The sequence below is a fragment of the Struthio camelus genome, chromosome 1, assembly GCF_040807025.1.
Source record: "Struthio camelus isolate bStrCam1 chromosome 1, bStrCam1.hap1, whole genome shotgun sequence".
NCBI lineage: Eukaryota > Metazoa > Chordata > Aves > Struthioniformes > Struthionidae > Struthio > Struthio camelus.
The window spans coordinates 88,252,183-88,265,170 of record NC_090942.1 but is presented as its reverse complement, the minus strand read 5'-3'; the positions used below and the strand labels follow the sequence as shown (position 1 = coordinate 88,265,170).

Sequence of the window (12,988 nt, the reverse complement as noted above, 5' to 3'; positions counted from 1 at the left end):
GAAAAGAAGCTTTATTACAATAGGTGTACCCTTAACTTTCCTCCTAAGAGAGGCTCTATCTGTCACATTACCCTGTCTCTACAATGTCCTCCTGTCTGCCCTCCTTATGTTTCTTGACCTACACGTCATCTTGGCACTGTCCCATTATGGTAAATATCCGCTAAGGCAAGAGACTAGGTCACAGATTTTTGAAGATCAGAGTATATTCCACCAGACTTCCTCAAAGTATATATAAATCTCCACCTCTGTTTTCCAAAGTGGGAACTGGATTTTAGTGCATGTTTTTTACATTTCCTCTACTTGTTTGATGTTCATTAATCTGATTAAGGAGCTTTGGGCACTGCAATACCTTCTGATCTTGGCCAAGCAAGACTCCTTTAGGTCATGGTAAAGACCACCACACTTGATAACCCTCTATTTTTCTTGCCTTTTTTTTTTCTTTTGCAGGCTGATTTGAACACCAATATTGAAGATGAATCCAGATCTTTCTATGGCGTTTCCAGCCAATATGAGAGCCCTGAAAACATGGTCATTACCTGTTCCACTAAAGTATGCTCCTTTGGAAAGCAGGTGGTGGAGAAAGTGGAGGTATGAAGCAGTCTCTTTTGGGTACAAGGCTCTCTCAGGGCTGCTGTTCTGTTGCTGCAAGTACTTGCATGCTGTATATATCTCAAGGCAAAATATATCCCATGCTTTTTGTCAGGGAGATGGACTGGAGAAGCATTGACATTCATGCCATAGGTTATTTCTGAGACATGCAGGTGTAAGATTGCTCCAGCCTGCAGCATGGCCTTTTCTCAGGACTTCATTGAAGATCTGATACTGTTTGGTGTTTTTTCCTTAAGTCTCAGTTTCTGAAGCCATGTGAATATGTGAGATGGCTTCTTGGGAGCACAGAAAAGCTAGGAAACCTGGGCCCATGTTTTTGTAGTCCAGAAAGCTGAAAGCAAATAGACAACGCCTCATTCTCATCAGTGGTTTTAAACAGATCATTTATAGGCTATAGTCACAAATTAATAGACTGTAATCATTTATAGACTATAGGCTTATGGTTTTATGAGGCTTATCTTGGTGCTTATATGCTTAAGGATGCTTAAGGCTCTAGCAACACTGGGGCTGCTTCATTATATGTATTTCTGGCATTGAAGAAATTCTTCTTTCTGATGCCAGATTCACTTGCTAAGAGAGCTGCTTTGATCTGCTCCCTGCTGCCTTCTTTCTCAAGAAGCCTTTAGGTGTAGAAGGACAACTCTGTTCACAACACCAGGCATTCTAATGTCAGTAGTCAACTCAATTCTAAGCTATATTCTTCCCCAGGACCCAACTCCAGCCACAGGATAGGCATGCCTGCAGTCTGCTTATGAAGTCTGGTTTCTGTGTGGTCATACAATGGGATACATAGGCCAAGGGAAGGTATCATGGTACACAGGACAGGAAATCAAGCTTGTAGAATAAAAGGAGGTAAAAGGCATTTAAGGGTTTGCTGTGAAATGATACACTCCAGTGTGGGCTTCTATTCAAAGGAAGATGAAATATATAGGAGCTAAGATGTGAATGTGAGGAAAAATCCCTCTGTGTAACATTAGCTAGACCAAGGGCCCTGTATGTGCCATCCCCTCTTCTGAGCATTGTCCTTTCTCACAGACGCCAGAAGGCTCTAGTCCTCCCCAGCTGTGAAGCACCCTGAGCATACGATTACCGTCATTACTAGGAGCTTCCTATTCTTGCTAAAGCAGTAGTTTTAAACTTTTTTAGTTTATTGATATCTAATGCTTTTCCAGCAGAGATGCAGACCCTAGTATAGCTGACAATTGGTTTGCTCCTCTTAGTTACTTTTCACAGCTCCTTGGTAGTTTGCCATTTGTAAGCTGGTACCCATAGGTTTTTTTTGTTTTTGTTTTTTTTAAGAACAATCTGAAGAAATCAGAGAGCTCAAGGAGACTAGCCTTGCTGTGGAGTACTGTAGAGGAATGATTAATCAGCTTATTACCATTAGTAAAATGACTTGAAAATGTCATGGTAATTTTTCTTTTCCGAGTCCCTTTATGAGATTAATGTGATAACATTAGCCCTACACGCCCCTTTTCTGTTTTACATTGCAGACAGAGTATGCACGCTATGAAAATGGACATTATTCCTATCGCATCCACCGCTCCCCTCTCTGTGAATACATGATTAACTTCATCCATAAACTCAAGCACCTCCCTGAGAAGTATATGATGAACAGTGTGCTGGAGAACTTTACTATCTTACAGGTGGGACATTGAACTGTTTTTGCTGAAGCTTGGAAACATATAAGCCCCATGTAAGAGTTCACAGTTGTGAGTTAAAGCAGATTTCCTTTTACAGCTCAGTATCTAACAGCACTTAGTTATCGCTCATGCAAATTGCACCTCAGGACAATTAATGGATCTCTAGAGAACATGGCTCATACAGAGAAGCAGCAGAAAAGTTTGAGAGGCCTGAGCAAGAACAAGAAAAAGGAAAGATGAAGGGAGAACTGATGATGCAGAGAGATACAGGAAATAGGAGGATGCAAAAGTTGCAATAAGAAAAATGCTCGTTCATTATTCGACAGACGTTGAGGTCCTCTCTGTGCCCTGGCCCCTTTTGCAAGGTAAAAAAGCAAGAACACTATCAAGTGGCCATACAATTTTGGCATGGAGAGAATTCTCCATCCTGAGCAGGCGGAATAAAAAGGTTGCTTCCTCAGGTCCATCCCTAACCTGGAAAGAATGTAGAGCCAAGCAAAGGAAGGGGCATGTTGCAGGAAGCACTGTGACACCTTCATGAAGTACTGCAGCCTCTAGGTAGTGCAGTACTATAAGACTACAGTAACTAGATTTCCATTATTGTCTATGCAGCCTTTCTAGGCTCTGATGCAGCATAAATTTGAGGAAAAGGGCCAAGATAGCTTAAAAGGTATATTTTCTTAATGCACTGTGAGTTCTATGCTTGCCTATACAAGGTGTTCCACAGATCTTCCCCCAGAGAACCTGAGGTTGGGTAAGTGGAAGAGATGTTAGAAGCTATATGAAAGAATGGAAATCAAGTGGTCTTCATTCCATCCACTGAAGATCCTGCGGGACTTCAGGCAATTCATTTCACTGCTCTGTGGCTCAGGTACTTCAGCTATAAAACAAGGTTAATAGCATCCCTATACCTCAAAGGGCTTTAGAAAGGTTTGCTCTTTCATGTTTGTACCAAGCTCTTAGTGCCTGGAAGGAAAGATGAATGTAAATGCTATGGGGTTTTTTTCAGGTAAGCAAAGGCATGAAAGGGGCAGAGCCAGAGAGATGAAAGGCTTATGCGCTGTAATTCATACTGAGGAATGCTGTAACTGCTTTCTGCACATGTCATTCCTCAGCCAGGCCTGGGCTTGCTCTAAATTTATGAATGAAGTTGTCATATACATACACTTCCTCTGGGATGTTATGTTCTGAATAATCTCATGTCCTTCTCTCACCTGCAGTCACAGAGAAGCATATTTCATGTGGGTGCTGGCATGGCCTTTCATATATTTCCTTTGTAATCTCGCAGTCTTGCTCTCTGAGTGGCAGGCTGAGAATTTTCCATTCCCCAACAGAGAGCTGAAAAATGGTCATTCTTAATGCAAAGCATGCTGCTTGTCCTCAGTTCCCACTGTCAAGTCCTGAGGCAAGTCTAATTATACTTTTTCTAGAGCCTTTCATGAGTTTAGATACCCCTAATCTCACAATCATAGTTTATCTTGTTTTGCACATTGTTTTGAATCTAACACACTGAGATTTCAGAGCCCGTTTTGGTGTAGATCTTTGGAAGGGGCTCTGATGCCTTACCATTCCCAGATGTGGATAATTCAAAACTCTGCCTGCAGAGGGAAGGAGAAGTGTTAGTTCAGCTGCAAAACCAATGATAAAGTAAGGAAAGAAAAAAGAATAGACTAAAATCAAGCTGCTAAAATGAATAAGTAAGTCTGAAAGCATCTGTTTTCTTTCTGTTTTCACAAGAGTGGCTGGGCTTTAGTACAGTACAGGACCCCAGCTGGTATCCCTTACTTCTGCAGATGAGTTGGTGCTACTCCTGATCAAAATGTTGCTCCTCTAGCAGGAAAGAACTGCTTGACTCTTTAGCTATGGCACAAACCTGAATAATGAGAATGTGCAAAGGTCTGTGGTGTCAGATATATGGGAGAGAGGGAAGCTGAGCTAGAAGCTCTGGATGCAACATTTCACCTGTCCCTGCTATGTAGTGTAGGCAGTGAGTGCTTCTGAAGCTTGGACAGCACTGCTCCATCACCAGACTGCATTGCAGTTGAGTGACGCTTGTCTAGGTTGCAGAGAAGCTAAGGTTCCAAAGGTATCACAGAGAAAGAAGTGCAAAAAGACAAGCAAGCTTCTGTAAGAATACCAGTGTAACAGCCGTTATTCTCCTGTCATCTACAGTTTACAGAATGGGAGATGTAAAGGAGTCAAACTTGTACGTCTCCTATATAATAAGAAATACACTGTGATCCTCACAGTCTATGTCAACCACTGACAAGCAGGAGCAGGTGGAGGGAAGGAACTGTTCATAGCTGTGGTATATCATCACATGATCACATGAGCAGAATCGGATGTGCCACAGCAGATGGCATCTCAAAACCCAAAGAACAGAGTAAAGAGGTTTTCTACAAAGCACCTTCTCTCTCCTGAAATCTGCAACACCAAGGGGTGGGGAGCAGGGTAGCTTGCTGTCTCTTCAAGCAAGGGAACCACATGCTTACTCCAAGAGAGGATGACTTCTCCTGGGCCCCATAAACCCGCTTCCCTGTGTGTGGTCACTGCTTGATCTTAGTTTTCTTTTCTCTACAGTGGACTCTGCTCACCTCGCTGTCTTTTCACTGCACTGTGGTCTTGATGCTTGGAAAGGGCTTCCCTTCCCTTGCTGGGTGTGTGGGCACTTGAATTGGGGGTTGTGGTGGCTGAGCTGTGTACCATTCCTGTGATTCTCCGTTCTTTGCCTATCATTGACTTTTTGCTCTGTGTTAAATGTATTGGAAGATGTAAGCAGCGCAGGAAGATGTAAGCAGCGCAATAGCAGTTGCCATCTCAGCTTCCTCTCTGTTTCTGTCTAGGTTGTGACAAACAGGGACACACAGGAGACCTTGCTGTGCATAGCATACGTTTTTGAGGTGTCAACTAGTGACCACGGTGCCCAACATCACATCTACCGGCTGGTGAAGGACTAGAGACTCTCTGCCCCAAGTCATCCATGGGATATATGTCTGAGGAAAAAGCCCATGCTTGAACACCCCCCTATCTTCCAATATCAAATTGAAAAATAAACTGCAGATATTGTGTATTTTCAGACAAGCACCTCTGAGCTGTTGATTGAGAGGGTCAAATAATAAGTTTGTATCTCCAGGTTTGTGCAAGTGGGGGAGAAGACTTGGAGTTAAAGAAAGAGGCAAATAATTTCATAGGGAGTTTATTACAAACAACATCCTCTGGGATGTATCCCCCACACTGGGAAATTAAGCCTCAGAGCAGTCACCGGGTGTGATCATGCAGATAAAAAGACCAGTATGCACCTGAGCATACAGCTATAGCAGTGGTAGTAGCATCCACAAGCTAGACCACTTAAGTACCAGTTGAAAGGGTGCATGATAGGCCCTTTATGTGTGTGTGCACTCATATGTATACATTCATAGGTCTAGGCATGCACAGACATACTTCCTATATGTATGTGTAAATACATATACAGTTAGACATGCATGGGCATATGCATATGTATGTAGAGATGCACATAGTAACCTACACATCTGCCTGTCTAATGGCCCACCTTTGCAGATGGGCAGTCACATTCTCCTTCAGCTATACTGTCAGGGGCTGAACATAGTTTTCCTCTCTTCCATGCACAATAGTGAGAGGCTAACCTTTCTTCTGCCTTTAAAGCTGGCCTTTAAAATGCAGTTGTGCTTAGAAAATTGAGTATGTTAAATTGTGTTGTCCTTCCAGCAGATTTCTCCATGTGTCAGATCTGCTGACTTGACTGACTAAATAATTCTTGCTGTTTTTGCTCCTGTTCGCCCTGCGCAGCTCAGGGAGGTAGCCACTGCTTTTTTCTTGTGCAGCAGCATAGTAATTGTTTACCAAGATCACAGAATCACAGAATAGTTGACATTGGACCTCTGGAGATCATCTGTTTCCCCCTCTCCTGCTTAAGCAGGGTCAGCTAGAGCAAGTTGCCCAGGGCCATGTCCATCTGGGTTTTGAATATCTCCAATGATGGAGACTCCACAACCTCTCTGGGAAACCTTTTCCAGTGTTCAACCACGCTCACAGATCAAATTGTTACACCTGTTTGTTGCAGACAGTGAGGTAAACAGGTATTGCAAAGAATGCCATGTGGCCAGCAAATCACAGGAACATAAGAGAGAAGAATGAAAACAGGTTAGCTTTCCATGTTTGCAAGGCAAACCACCTTTCTGTTTTCCTTGTAAACTGAGGTTGTTTACTTTGGAGTCACCAATAATCTTGGTCCCCACAATGCTGCTAATGTGGGGAAAGCCTTTCACGTGACTCTGAGGAAAGAAGTGGGTTATGTAATTCTGTCTGGCAGCAACTGAACAGGTAATTTATTGGATGGCTAGGCACAGTCCCTTGGTATGGATGTGTATAGATGCTGCTACATCTACTCTTTCCACAGGGCATCACAACACCTTAGGAAACACCTCTCACATTGGTGTCAGACATTTTCATCCATGCATTTTTGGCACAGAGAAAAATACTCACTGGCACCTGAGGCATCTGAGATGTTCATTGGTAGAAACCAAAGGGTTTGTTGGAATGCCAGAAGTTAAGGACTGAGCCGCACACAGATGAAACCTGACTTCTCTGAAGAATTCCTGAGCTTGTTGGTACTCCCCCATACAGCTCTCAGTCAACTGGTTAAACAGTGCTGCAGACTGCCTGCAGATATTGTACAAATCTTCCTGTAGCATTTGTAGAGGCCCACAGATCTACATATCTTCCCCAGATTCCTATCCACCTTCCTGACCTTTAAAATGTTTTATTTCTGGATTTGATGTTGTAATTTGTGGTCATTTACCAGATATTCCAGAAATCTCCTCATTTCCTGCAGGTTTAAATCCCAACTCCCTTGAAAGTTGGAAACTCACCCACTCATATAGAATGTCCTTCCCATGTTTTATGGAGTCAAATGAATCCATTAAGAACATGAAGGTATAAGTCTCCATTGGGCTTTTACACAGGTATAGATGAATATTCCCCCATCTTCTCACTGCAATTCATGAAAAATGCTTAGCTAGCCACCCTGCAGTATGCCATTAGCATCACTGCTACCTGGTATATCAGAGTCTGAAGAGGAGGAGTTCCCTTACTGGAACACTTTCCTTTTTAAAAACAGTCTGTTGCTGTACCAAGTCATCTCCAAATTCCTCATTATGCTGAAAACACTGTTACATTACAAGAACAGGAACTGTCATCGCTTCTCATTGCCTTTGATGGCTGCTTCTGTCACATCAGCTTCACTGACCAGGGGCTCTGTGGCTCCTCACCTCTTTGGGAAATCTGCTACCTTAGATGATTGTTTCAGTGATCTAATTTTTCACTAGCTGTGCTTCCCTATTGCTCTCCATAGCTTCCTTACCAGCTTCACTGACTGTGCTTTCTCTTACCCAGCTTTAAACAAATTCTGTTATAGACTGAACTTAGCTGGATAACGATAGCTTCAGCTACTCCATGCAATCGTTGTGAGGACAAACCTGTTGATGCCTACATATCATCATGGTTTTATTTTGAAGCTGCTAGCAGAAACAATTGTCCTCTGCTACCTAGTAAAAGCATAGAGAAACATGCAATGTTCTCTTCAATGACTTCAAATCTTTAGTATACCTCTTGCTCTTCGCTGACAGTATTGTGTTTCCTTCACAGAACTGTTGCCCAACCTGTGTGTAGAACCTGTCTAGACCTATAATGCTTTCTCCAGCACAGAACAAACCTCCTAATCCTTCATAATGCTTAGTTTATGATCTTAAGCTTCCATGCAATCTTTCCTGACTCCATGTTGCACCTGGATGCTGTGATTCCTCACAAGCAAGTCATATCCAAGCAAACAATAAAAACAAACTACTGAAATTTAACTCATAAATCAAGTGAGTTACCCAAGTTTATTACAGTAAATTTTTCATATGGGAGCTCCTAAAAAAATTTTGTCTGAAGTATGAGTTCACACTGGTGTGGCTGTTGGCGGTTAGATGAAAAGGAAAGAACTAGAAGACCATCAATAAAAACAATGGCAAATTATTCCGATATTTACTGAAAAGATCAGTATAGGCCCATTCTCTTAACATCTTCATCAGTAATCTGGAAAAGGAAAACACCAGGCTAAATTAATCTGCAGGTGGTACTTAAAAGAGGTTTTTGCCAATTGAGTATGTAGAGGGAAATATAAACAGCAATTTGAACCCTATTGAAACACTAGGCTTGAACTGAGAGGATGAATGAAAAGGGTGATATGAAATATAATTTAAAATGCTCTTAAAAAAGAGATATATGACACCTGAAAGGTAAATTAGATACTTGTCAGAAAGGTATCCAGTGCTTGACAGGTATGGAGGCATGAGAGGTTTTGCACATAACCAGAGCATGCTCAAAAATAAAGCATGTTGGCACCAGTTGCCAAAAGATAGATGCATAAATGCAAAACTAAATGACACTAGATGAACACAAGAGCCAGATGAAAATAGTCTCACAATGCTACCCACTCAGTGAAGTGCAGACATACACTGGAGGATGAAGATTTCACTACTTGTGGAGGAGGTGATGCCAGGCTCTACACAGGATATTTCATTTGGCCTAGCACATGTCTGGTCCCAAAGATTTCCATCTTAATAGAGATTTCAAATGGAAGAGCAGAATATGGTTATCTACAAAGCCCTACTGGATGCGATTCTAATGCAGTTGCAGTTTGGGTACTCAGGTAAGCACAAGCTGCACCAGGACTAGCCTTATGACACATAGCCCTGCTTGGGGCCCTGCACTTCTGGAGTCCCCATGGGTCTGCATATTCAATTTGATGTGAAGGAAGATCTAGTTGACTTACTTTCCCATTAAGTTATTGCATGCCAGTCGCTGTTTTAACTGCCCGAGTGCACATTTTTACCAGCATATAGGAGGTCCCTCACAGGGATCAGTCTTTACCAGCCATTGTGTGGAGCAGCTGGCATATGGTCGCATGTGAGGTAGCAGCTCCTATACCTCCTTTGTCATGCACACCGCACTTTTCTGCTTGTTGCCTCCATCTAGGTCAGAACCTGTGCTTTGAAGCAGGGAAGGAAAGGATGTAGGTGAAGAGGATGGCAAAGGTGATCCATGAAGTTGGAGCTGAGGAAAGATGGTTTGATGGTTGTGATGGGAAGAGGAGTCGATTTTATTTTTTAATACACTGAAGGGATCTTTCCCTGATCTTGCAGATCTTACATTGCCAGAGGCCGCTTCTAAGGAATGTGCATGGCTTGTGTTGTTACCTTTCTCTGTGCAGGAGCCAAAACGGGCTAAAAAGGAGAGTGGCACTTTTTGCATCTATCTGCTGTGCAAGAGGCTCCTGCTGTAGCTACCCTCTCCAGCACCGTCAAGCACCTTCTGTAGCTGAATTCCAAAGAGCAACATAGAACTAGCAGACTGTATTTCAGATCTAGAGGCAGTAGCCAAATTGACAGTGCTGTCCATTGCATACTGCCAATAGCTTTTCATAAGATCCGGTATAGCTGGTAACCAAGCTCAGAAAAAGGCAAGCCATGGACAGGACTTTAAACATCCAGAAAACATGGCATCTTGAAATGCTTGATGTTCTGCGTTACACAACCAAAACCCAGGCAGGTGCAGACCCCCTCTGTCCAACAGGCGTCACTGCTAACCACAGTAGCATCATCACATGGCACAAACCAAATTGCCTGCTTCTCTGTAAGCCCTAGCCCCCGTAGTCACCCAGGTATGAACTGCACCAACTGGCTACAGCTCATGAGCCAGGCACGCACCTGCTCTATGAAGCCTATGCAATTTCCTCCCTAAACCCCAAACCACGGTGTGGAATATGCAACAAATCAAATAAAGCCGGCTAATGAGAAAAAGACTGACTCTACGGAAAGTATATTTGGCAAACACAGCAAATTTTGAAATTATTGGACAGCAAATATGCTTTGAGATTGAAGCTTGTACAGAAAAAGGGCAGTGTGTAGTCAGCGTGGATTCACCCAAGGGAAATCATGCTTAACCATGCTTGATAGCCTTCTCTGATGGAATGGCTGGCTGGGTAGATGAGAGCAGAGCAGAGGATGTTGTCTCCCTGGACTTGAGCAAGGCTTTTGACGCTGTCTGCCATCCCATCCTCAAAGGCGAGCTCAGGAGGCGTGGGTTGTATGAGTGGACGGTGAGGTGGATTGAGAAGTGGCTAGATGGCCGAGCTCCGAGGGTTGTGGTCAGTGGTGCAAAGTCTGGTTGGATGCTGGTCACTAGGCTTGTATCCCAGGGGTCAGTACTGGGGCCAGCACTGTTCAGCTTTTCGCTAATGACCTGGAGGAAGGGACAGAGTGCACCCTCAGCAAGTTGGCTGGTGATACTAAACTGGGAGGAGTGGCTGACACACCAGAGGGCTGTGCTGCTAATGAGCTCTCTGGGCTGCCCTAGTCAGAGGGAGTTGGGGCTTTTGTTTCAGGTGGCTCCTGATTGGGTGGGTCAAGCACCCTGTGAGTCACTGCTAGGCAGAGGCCTATATAAGAGCCAGGCCTAGAATGCTGCAAACAGAGGCAGTGAAGAGGTGTGGCAGTTTGTGCAGCAGGCAAAGAAGGCTCCTTTGTTTTCTGTAGTGGTGTGTCCTTTGCCAGGCTGTGACATGCTGTAGAGCATGTTCCCCGGTGGCTGTTGGAGTTACTACATCACCTGAAGCTTCAGCCCAGATGGACCTTCTGACAGCAGCTGCAGCTCTGCAGGTGTCAGGCTGCAGGGAGTGCCTAGGGCCTCTCCATGAGGCCTGGGCTGACAGCCAGCTCTCCTGCAGAAGGTGTGCTGTGGTTGACCAGCTGTACTGCCAGGTAAAGGAGTTATGGGAGGAAGTCAGTAGGCTGTGTAGCATCTGAGAGGATGAGCAGGAGATTGACAGGGTGTTCTTGGAGATTGTGCAGCTCCAGGAGTCCCCACCCCCCACTGCAATGGAGTTGTTGGAGGGCTCTGTACTGTGTGTAAAGGTGCATCATAATGCTGTTGAAGAGGGCTTGGAAGCTGGTGACCTCTCGTAGAAGGAGAAAGGCTCTTGCTCCTCCTCAAGAGTTACCCTTGAAGAACAAGTTTAGTGCCCCCCAAGCTGAGGAGAAGCTGGGCATGGCTCCAAGGGAGGCAACTGGCCTGGCAGACCCTGTGCCATGCAGGAACCCCTGGAAGAAGTGGTGAGTGATTGCTGTGGGAGACTGCCTGCTGCAGGGGGCAGAGGCACCTATCTGCTGACCTGACCTCTTGTCCGGAGAGGTTTGCTGCCTGCCAGGGGCTCGAACAAGAGCTGTCATGGAAAGACTGCCAAGGCTTGTCCATGCATTGGACTACTACCCTCTGCTGCTCTTCCAGGTGGGCACTAATGACACCAAGGGCAAACTGGAAGCCATCCAACAGGACTTCAGAGCTCTGGGGATGGTGGTCAAGGGTCTGGGAGCCCAGGTCGTTTTCTCCTCAATCTTGCCTGTGAGGGGAAAGGACGGGAGAAGGAGTAGGCGCGTTTTCCAAGTGAACAACTGGCTGCGCCGCTGGTGTTGGCAACAGGGCTTTGGTTTCTATGACCATGGGACCCTGTTTGAAGATGGGCAGCTGATGGAGAGCGATGGGATCCAGCTTACCAAGCGGGGCACGTGTGTCTTTGCCAACAGGTTGGCCAGCCTGGTAAGGAGGGCTTTAAACTAGGCAAGACGGGGGAAGGGGAGTGGTATAGTGGCAGGAGAGTCAGTAAAACACCGCTCGAGTCAGGATGCCTCCAGCGGGTGCATACAGCCAGGGGAGACAGCATGGGACATGGCTACGGAGGCTCCTCTTGCACCTCTCCTGAGAAGCTTGCATGCTCGACTGGCTCTCTGGAATGCCTGTACACCAATGTGCGCAGCATGGGGAATAAGCAGGAAGAGTTAGAGATCTGTGTGCGGTTGCAGGGCCATGATCTCGTTGCAGTTACAGAGACATGGTGGGATAGTTCACGGGACTGGGATGCTGTCCTGGATGGCTATGTGCTTTTTAGGAAAGACGGGTCAGGAAGGCGAGGTGGTGGAGTTGCTCTTTATGTGAGGGAGCACCTAGAACGTATGGAGCTCTGCCTCGGGGTGGATGGAGAGCAAGTTGAGAGCCTATGGGTAAGGCTTAAAGGGCAGGCTAACATGGGTGACACTGTTGTGGGGGTTTGCTACAGGCCACCTGACCAGGAGGAAGTGGTCGATGAGGCCTTCTACAGACAGCTGGAAGTAGCCTCACAATCACAGGCCCTAAGTTCTCATGGGGGACTTCAACGACCCTGACATCTGCTGGGAAGACAGCACAGCAAGGCACAAACAGTCAAAGAGGTTCCTGCAGAGGATTGATGATAATTTCTTGACCCGGGTGGTGGAGACGCCAACAAGGAGAGGTGCAATGCTAGCCCTTGTCCTAACAAACAAAGAAGGTCTAGTTGGAGAGGTGAAGGTTGGGGGCAGCCTTGGCTGCAGTGACCATGAGATGGTGGAGTTCAGGATCCTACGAGGAGGGAGCAGGGCAATAAGTAGGATCTGAACTTCAGGAGGGCTAACTTTGGCCTCTTGAGGGACCTACTTGGAGGAATCTCATGGGACAGGGCCCTAGAAGGAAGAGGGGTCTGGAAGAGCTGGTTAATATTCAAGCGTCACTTCCTCCAGGCTCAAGATGGGTGCATCCCTCTGAGGAAGAAGTCCGGCAAAGCGGGCAGGAGACCTGCCTGGATGAGCAAGGAGCTCCTGGCA

At 45.4% G+C, this 12,988-nt stretch overlaps 1 protein-coding gene across 7 annotated transcripts in view; it reads left to right on the top strand.

Annotated features, from left to right (window-relative positions):
- Positions 1 to 12,988, top strand: part of TEAD4 (TEA domain transcription factor 4) — a 71,598-nt gene that overhangs the window by 55,867 nt on the left and 2,743 nt on the right. For 4 of the 7 annotated variants that reach the window (XM_068954977.1, XM_068955011.1, XM_068954985.1 and 1 more), the window contains 3 exons: positions 448 to 588; positions 2,103 to 2,255; positions 5,096 to 7,833. In XM_068954977.1, the coding sequence (XP_068811078.1) occupies positions 448 to 588; positions 2,103 to 2,255; positions 5,096 to 5,209 (408 nt within the window). In that variant the 3' untranslated portion in view covers positions 5,210 to 7,833. Of the gene's footprint in view, positions 1 to 447; positions 589 to 2,102; positions 2,256 to 5,095; positions 10,110 to 12,988 lie in introns of those variants that run through there. The other 3 variants (XM_068955030.1, XM_068955021.1, XM_009682318.2) reach the window with 2 other exon arrangements.